Below are 8,693 nucleotides of genomic sequence, written 5' to 3' on the forward strand. Positions count from 1 at the left end.
TTATCGGCCGTCAGCGCGGACGGCTTCTCCGCCGCTCACGCTCGTCGCCGGCATCGCCGCCCCGTCTAACTCATCGCGTGTCTGCTGTCTCCACCCCATCCGCAACCTTGGACACTGATTTCTCAGGTATGAGCTTTTCCTCACCCAGTGATTAGTTAATCCGAAACTTACCTCTACAAATTTGGGTGCACAATCGGCAATCATCTAGATCCGCCCTTTCGAGGTTCAAAGTTCCAACTTTTTCACCCCATCGTCAAATTGGTAGGCGTTCTTTCTTTCTCTTTTTAAGTTCTTTTGTGTATAGGGCACATCTAGATGTGCCATAGTTATTGCACAGCTAAGTGACTTCATCAAGTATAAAAAAGAAAAGAAAACGGAAAAGAAAATACCGACACGAATCTCTCGGTATGATTAATGATATATGACTTAGATGTGCAGTACTTATGGCACATCTAGATGTGCTTTAGCAAAACTGTTCTTTTAATAATGAAATTGGTGAGCTTCGCTCCTAATTTGATAAGATACAGCAGTTAATTATTATGCGTTCTACTTGGTTGGGAACCTTTTTGCACCGGTATTGGGCACTCAGTATTTTATCCTTGCATCAGAAAACCTTTTTATTCTTCTATAAGGGGGATATTGAAAAATATACTGATTGAGTATATGGAGAAGTGCGAAAGTACAATCAGCCAGTTAGTGTTTTAATTTTGTGTGTAAAACCTCTTTTATTTCGTATATTACGGACCCTTTGATTTATGTTGTTCGACAACCCTGTGTAACCTGCTATGACTGAACATTTGGATTTTCTTCTCTCTGCTTTAGTGTTGGGAAATATGCTGCAAAGTAAGAGAGCTGGTGATGCTCTAACAGAAAATCTCGCAGAAAGCTCCGAAAAGAATAGGAGAATCTGCACTGGCGGAGCAGAGACACTTGATTTGTTGATTTCAGGTTTGTCGGCACTTCATTGTTTTTCATGTTTTATTACAGCTATACTGGAGCACTAACAGTTGTGTTCCATCATGTTTTTTAACTAGGTTACATACATTCAGATGTCAATTCGGAAGAGCCGATTGACAGCTTTAGTGACTCTAGCCGAAGTGTTTGGAGTGAGCTCAGTAAAGAAGTCACTTCAAAAATTTCTAGAAATGTTGTCTCCCTTGCTTTGTCAGATGGTGACTATCCTGTCATACTCTAGTATTCTTAGTTCTTAATTTAAAAAATGTTAGTTATAGATGACTAAAATTGCAACCTTGTGTAGGACATGCGGTGTTATTTGCATGCTCAGGCATAGCCTTGCGAAGCGGGCGGTATGTGACAAGCTTTCTGACCTCAGCAAGTTTGGTTAGAGCTTTCAATGATATTAACAGAGAAGGCCATAATACCTTGAAAGTTGGTGCTGCTAATGATCCTTCACTTACTTTACTTGTTTGCTTAAGATAGTTGCCAGTTTGTCACATTTTGCATACTTTTTTGCTGTCCCGTTATAGATCGAAGTGCGTCGCAACGGTGAGGTTGCCAAAGGGTTGTTGAAAAGCTATGATTCGGATCAGGGGATTGTTATTGTCCAAGTACTGTTTGTCACTCTTGGTGTTCATCCAGTGGATCTCAGTCTTCAGGTGGAATTTCTTCCCTGTAGGAAGGTAGTAGCTGTCACACGTGCCGATTCTGACACATTAATGGCCACAAGTGGGATACTTGCTGTTGATTCAAGTGGATCTGAAGATGGCAAACAGCTTATGTTCTCCACTTGTGAAATCTCTGAGGTACAATTGAACTATGGCCTCTGTATTTTATCTGCAACTGTATGCACTGAACTATGTATCAGAGCCATAAAACTGGTGTTTTCGCATGTACCTCCTTTTCCATATCATTATTACTTTCGTTCCGATGTAACCTTGTTGCCTATCACTTCATTTTTATTAGGCTTGGGAAGGTGGGCCGCTTTTTGATTATGATGGGAACTTTGTTGGCTTGAACCTTTCTTTGGTTGGGGAAAGAATTTATTTCATGCCAAGGAGTATAATTATCGAACGCTTGGAGGAACTTCTGCCAAAAAAGGAAGCTAAGACGTTCAGGTATATCTCGTGTATTTCCATTTATTCTGCTTACCTGTGTGTGTCCATCGCTAATTCCACTTCGTCCTCCCTGCATTTATTTTTCTTAGTAATACTTGAGCTTAATTCCAAGGTAAGCCATTGGTTTCGGAACAGTTTTCCAGTCTTTATTTCTGCAGAAGTCTGGATTGTTGGGTGCTGTTTCTTTTGTACATTTATTTATGTATCACAATTGTAATTTCTTGGCTGCCTCTTCCAAGAATATCATATTACTTCAAAACTAAAGTACTCCCTCTGTTCCGAAATAATTGTCGCTGGGGGGTTATTTCCGACCAGGTGAAAACGAGCAAAAGTACAAAAATACCCCTGATTTAAAAACGAGTCGTCGTCTTCCTCCGCCAGGCTCCTCGTCGTCTTCCTCCGCCAGGCCGGCCACCTCCTCTAGCTGCTAGTCCGGCCACCTCCTCCTCCGCCCTCCACCCCCTCCTCCTTCGCCAGTCTCTTCGCCGTCATCCTTGCCCAGTTTGGTCGCCGCCGCCCCAGCCTGGCCGCCGCCGCCGCTCCCAATTTGGTCCTCGCTGCACCAACCTGGTCCTCTTAACCGCGCTGCCCAGCCTGGTCCTCGCTGCTCTCCCGCCTGGTCCTTGCCAGGCTCCTCGCTGCTCCCAATTCTTATCAGTTTTCGCCAGGTGCACTGAAATTTACAGCAGATTGGGAGAATTCGTCGATACTTTCAGGTACAATAGTCTGTAAAATTGATCAGGAGACATTCAATCGGGAAGAATTTGTTAAGATCAACAATTATAGCAATCAGACAAGATCATCACCCTCACAATTGGCGCCAGAAGAAATTACTGGAGTGTAATGATCAGTTGGGAAACCTGTAATGCTTGAGAAAATGTTGTTGTTGTTGTCCTCCTGCTGATGTTGTCCAATTGTCCAATTTAGAGATGAGGATCATTGTTACACACCATTTGTCCAAATGCAAACATGCCTAAAGTTTCTGCGAGTCAATGGGAACAAATTCAATACACCATTTGAGATCAATATTTGGATATTTAAAGAACTTTCTAAAAAAACCTTGTATCCTAATGAATGAAGCCAACAGTCTTGACAATAAATTAGAATGAAAATTGTGAAAAATGTGAATGACAGATTAGTCCTGTCATGATTACACCTAGGGAGTATCAGGTTTAATCTGATGATTTTTCCAAACTCCTCTTCCAAACTATACTTGATAGAACCATCTAGGGCAAGGTGGCAACATTTTGCCATGTGATTTTGTGACAAGAATGTCCACATGCTTCTAGTAATGGGGAAAAAGAGGTAACTCAATCCAATGGGAATATGGGATCACTTACTCTGTTGACATAGTGTGTGTTCCTTGTAAAACATAGTGTGTGTGTGTGTGTCGATGGTCTCACTCACAGGATGGATCCTTGCTTCTTTTCCCTGACACAAGCAAACCAAATGAAATGGGATCTTATTTATTTACAACCAAATCAAAACAAGGAAGCAAGGAAAGGTGAAGATGGACTGCACTTTAGTTTCAGTAACAATAAAGTTGTGAATTTGTTAACTTAACATGTCCAGGAGCAAAAAAATGGTCAATACACCATTTGAGATCAATACTTGGATATTCATGCCATTTGTTGAAAAAGGAGCAGAGTATGCATGCTTGACAAAAAGAGAGCCTTAAGTGAACATTCAGAAACAATGTGATTCAGAAATTTTTAAGTGAACATTCAGAAACAATGTGATTCAGAAACAAAAAGAGAGCCTTAAGTGAACATTCAGAAACAATGCTTGACAAAAATTTCTGTGGAGTAATTTTTTACTGAAATGTGATTCAGAAACAATGCAGAGTTGCCTCTGTTTAGATGCAAGTTAACTTACAGAAACGTACTCGAAGTACAATTTTCCTCTGTAGGCGGAGTATATGTTTAGTGGTTTAGACTTAATAACATGAGTAGCTCGGAGCTGAGACCTGAGAACTAGGCACTCAAATATTTGCACTTTATTCTAGTCTCCTGCATATTGCAAATCAAAGGGCACACACACACAGATGGCCCGCACCAAGGTGAGTTCAAGAGACGCACTGATTTGTCAGACGTCCCGACGACGTCGTCGATGTGGAAGTTGACGCTGCCTATGGTCCAAAGATGGCTCCAACTAAATTAGTCATCTATACAAATCTTTAGCAAGAACTACCCTACTGGGAACTAAACTACTCCTATATAGGAATAGGAATTCTATATTCCTAACAGAGCACTACTCATCCTATCACGGTAGCAATTCAAGATGAGTACTCTTGCTTTTTTGGCTGGCCTGAATAGCATAGCTCAACACAAGCAGATGCAACCACATGAGCAAGATGTTTAACAGTACAACCAATTAGCTTTATACTCCATCTGTGGAAGAAATTGCAAAAATAATTGACCTTATTCACTGTTGGTACTGTTTATATTGTGATTACACTGGTTGGCATCTGGGGCTGGGAGGCATCAGGAAAACTGTTAGATCATGGATTCAGAGAAATAGCACTGGTTTGCCCAAGCTCACAAGATTGTTCTGCCTCAGGATACAACATCTGCCCGTTCCTCTCGCTCTCCATTTTCACTGTCGGTATCCAACCAACCAAGCAACAGAGGACCTAATTGTTTCAGATCAAACAAATGGACCGGCGGGAGGAAAGACTACAGTACTAAGTACTCTGACTTGGGCAGGGGAGGAAGCAGCTACTCCGGCGACGACGACGACGTGGGCACCGTGAGGACGAAGACGCCGCTCCAGATCCGCTGCTCCGCTGCTCCGGCGCTGCTCCAGATCCGCTGCTCGGGTGCCGCTCAAATCCACGCCTCCGCCGACCAGATCCAGCGCTTGTGCTCCACATCCACGCCTCCAGAGTAGAAGCTAGTCGTCGGCGCAAAAGATTTGGATTTTTGACATCCGGGGTGTGAGTGGAGGTGGGGTGGTGGAGATAAAGGGGGCGGTGGAAGGGAGAGGGAGAGGCGGGCGATGGGGAGAGGGTGAGGCCGGCGAGCAATGGGGAGAGGGGAGGCAGGCGAGAAGGGGAAGGCCGGCGAGCGGCGAGAAGCGTGGGAGAGAGGGCGGTTGGGAGAGACGGAGAGTACGAGTGAGTGAGTGCGGTTGCGCGAGTGAGCGAGCGAGTGCGAGCGACGCAGAGGGTAAAATTGGAAAGTGGGGATATTTTTGCACTAGACGAAAGTTGAACTAGGAACCTCCGGCGACAATTATTTCGGAACGGAGGGAGTAGTACTTTTCTTTGCTGAAATTGCAATTGGATCCCGAGCTCAACGGAGCTTGGAATTTTGAAAATACAAAAACTAAATATTGAAGTTTCAAAAAATTCTGAAAAAAACTGGACATGAATCTAGGAATGTATACTACATCCCCTTAAATTTTCATGAAAGAAATATGTTGTGGTTCAAGCTACACAAAGACAAAAATTATGTCTTTCTAGCACATGCACTATTCACTATAAAAGTCTATGATTTTGTTTTCTTATACAGCTGACACCGAAACGTATTTGATCATGAAACTTTACATAAATGTAGTATACATTGCAATGTTCATATGTAATTTTTCAGATTTTTCTGGAATTTTATTTCAAAAATTTCAAAAGCAGGGTTCCATGGAGCTCGGGAGCAAGAAATCAACTCTCTTTTCTTTGTCCCTTTTGTAGATTTATATATGCTGTTTGTAGTTTCCTTGCATTTTTCATTGTTTATCCCTAGATAACACTTGCTTCTTTGCTGCCTCTAAGAATACTCATCTCATATTATTTCAATGTTGATGCTAGTAGATTTTTCTAATTTGAAGAGTTCTTTTTTCTGGTTTAGACTTAGAATGTTGGTAGTAGTAGGATTTATGATCATTTCCTGATCTTAGAAGGTTTGTATAGTGACATTGCCGTTCTCCTTACAACTTAGTCTTCTTCTCTTCTCCAGCAATTCTGTTCGCGTAGATGTTGTGCAGTGCTGTTTTGGTCCATTTTCCTTCCGTACTCCTGGGATGTATTTATTGCAAGTTTACTATGTCTTTGCACAGGAATGTAGAAATACAGAGAGAGGTGCAGCCCTGGCCCTATTGCACCTATCCAAGCGGTGAGCACACAGCCAGATGTATTGTTCTTTTGTGCATTCTCTCATCATCTCTAATAATATTGTTTCATAAGATCCTCACAAGTGGTGCAAACTTAGGCTTTTACGTGTGTGCTTTCATAATAACCATATGCTGTTTTAGATTTTTATAGTTGTACTCTCATGTCTCAATGCTATTCAGCTAACCTTATTACACTATCTTCATGTGTGTGTTCGATTTGGGGATATAGACAGATCTGGGGATCTAGACTCCTTGGGTTATCCAAAGCCATCATCGACTGTTGTCAGTGGTGAGTTAATGCTTGTAATCTGGTACTGCGTTATGCTTGTTTATAGCTTTCCTCTGCCGCTGACTACTATTGTGCCATCTATCATTGAACAGAGGGCTTGGTTTTGGTTAATACCTTCGAAGAGACTTTTGGTGACGTATATGATTCTGGTAAAGGTGTCTGGAGCCAACTCACAAATATGGGTTCTCATAGTTTACCTCGACGGGTTGTCTCACTCGCTTCATTCATCGGTAATATTACAGTAATGTGCCTTTTACTGTTCCACATTTGAACTAGGCTCTCAATAAAAAATGCGTCATATATGCAGGAGAAAGGAGGTTTTTCGTGTGCACAGGCTTATTTATTGACTGGAATGGATGCACCCCCATTCTGACTTCAGCGAGTTTGGTTAGGGATCCTAAAGATGGAAACAAGATTGCTGAAAAGTTGAAGGTTGGTTCTTGATGCTCTTCTTACATTTTCTGCTTAGGTCTCACAGTGCCATTTGCAGATTGAAGTTTTGCTTCCAAACAAAGAGCGCAAAGAAGGGAAATTGCAACATTATGATTTATACTATAATGTTGCTCTCATCGTTGTCGAGGATTACCGTTGTCTTCGTCCAGCTAGAATTCATGATGATTGGTGGAATCATTTTACATTGGAAGATCCCAATGTAGTAGCTGTGGGGTGCTGTTTCAAATCTGGCAGGTTAATGGCTACACATGGAAGACGAACCTGCTGGTCAGGCACGCTTGATTACAGAGATCTTAGGTACTCCAGTTGTAAGATTACAAAGGTTAGTACTGTTCATGGGGTTAATCTTGTTTGATGTATCCATGATGTAGTAGACCATATTACAAATGACATCTTCTCCATGCATACTGATACAGCTTTAATGTCACTTTTCATTTGCTAGGCTGGGATTGGTGGTCCTCTGCTTGACTTTAATGGGAGATTTATTGGCATGAACTTCTATGATAAGAAAATAGGAACCCCATTCATATTTAGGGACTGTATTATTCGAGTGCTGGCAAATTTTGTGGAAAAAAGGTATGCACACTTGACTTTCTGTTTGGCATATTGGAGTGCCTATCATGTTTCAGATCAGTGCAGGACGTGACATTTTGTGTTTTATCAAAACAAAAAAATAAAACTTCCAATTAAATCTAGCCTACTGTGTTTGACACAGGTCTTTTGATGAAGTTGGCAGCGATAGACCAATCAGGTGTGCATTATAAGTATTTACTTATCACTTTGATCTTTTGCATGAAAAACATCTACCGATAACGTGATTATGTGTGGAAAACGGTTGAATAATGGTAACAGGTGGCCTGTGCCCATACCGTGTTGGCGCCATCCGGACGATGAGCTCAAAGATTCGCTCCCACCTGGCCATGGGGAAAAATCTGGGATGTTCGGATTCTCATATGTGGATGGAGTTAGAGTCGACAACCATTAGATGTCCTGTGCTCTTGCTCTGCTCTGCGCTCTCCATGTGGTGGTGAACCTGTTTGTTTAAGCCGCCAGGAAGTTATCTCTTATCTAGCCATGTCCCAGTGTTTGGACCAGTATTTTAGTGTTACTTTTGTGAGAGTGAATGTAACTCATCCGGAGCTATGTGGTGTTCGCTAGTTTCTGTCGTAGCTGAACATTTTCTTCATCTTCGGGAAGCATTTGTATGTGCAAGCAAACGGAGTGACTGTAATTGTTCATTTGTATTGTGATTGTTGAAATTTCTACGTGTGTTCCGATTACATATTATTGTGCGACCATTGGCCAAATGTTTCTTTGTACATAGCTGCTTCATGTTCCGGAACTGGACGGTCGAAATATGACCTGAATCTTTTTAAGATGGAGGGTTTATGTTGCGTGGCTAGCTATAGGGGTGGGTGTTTCGATTTGAACCTAAAATTTGCTTCATGTAATTTATGTTCTGCCTTGTATAACAAGATGTTCACCTCTTGCCTCTCACGCTGGTGTTGGGCGTGTTTGGTTGTAGTTTGCTACAGTACCCTCATTGCATGTCCATCTTTAGCCAGCCTGATTCTTTGTATGCAGCAGATGCAACCTGTTTGGTTGCCTGCATCTCATGAAGGGGCATTTACCCCTTGCTGTTTGGTTGTCGTTTTTGTGCTTAGGGTGTGAGCAGATGCAAACTTCAGTTGTTTGGTTGCAAACAACGGTTGTGTTATGCTCACCTCATTCAAATGTGGTGGCCTTACCACTACATGATCAGCACAACAGTA

The 8,693-nt window shown here is 42.1% G+C and overlaps 1 protein-coding gene across 1 annotated transcript; it reads left to right on the forward strand.

The window, feature by feature from the left end:
• The first annotated feature begins 242 nt into the window (after window positions 1-242).
• LOC123104328 (uncharacterized) lies at window positions 243-8,219 on the forward strand. Its single transcript, XM_044526154.1, has 14 exons — window positions 243-261; window positions 823-948; window positions 1,035-1,172; window positions 1,259-1,389; window positions 1,488-1,763; window positions 1,924-2,075; window positions 6,126-6,181; window positions 6,409-6,468; window positions 6,561-6,698; window positions 6,776-6,900; window positions 6,959-7,243; window positions 7,364-7,497; window positions 7,637-7,672; window positions 7,774-8,219. The coding sequence occupies exons 2-14, from the start codon at window positions 834-836 to the stop codon at window positions 7,904-7,906; spliced, it is 1,779 nt and encodes a 592-aa protein (XP_044382089.1). The 5' UTR covers window positions 243-261; window positions 823-833; the 3' UTR covers window positions 7,907-8,219.
• The last annotated feature ends 474 nt before the right edge of the window (window positions 8,220-8,693 follow it).

The sequence above is a fragment of the Triticum aestivum genome, chromosome 5A (assembly GCF_018294505.1).
Source record: "Triticum aestivum cultivar Chinese Spring chromosome 5A, IWGSC CS RefSeq v2.1, whole genome shotgun sequence".
NCBI lineage: Eukaryota > Viridiplantae > Streptophyta > Magnoliopsida > Poales > Poaceae > Triticum > Triticum aestivum.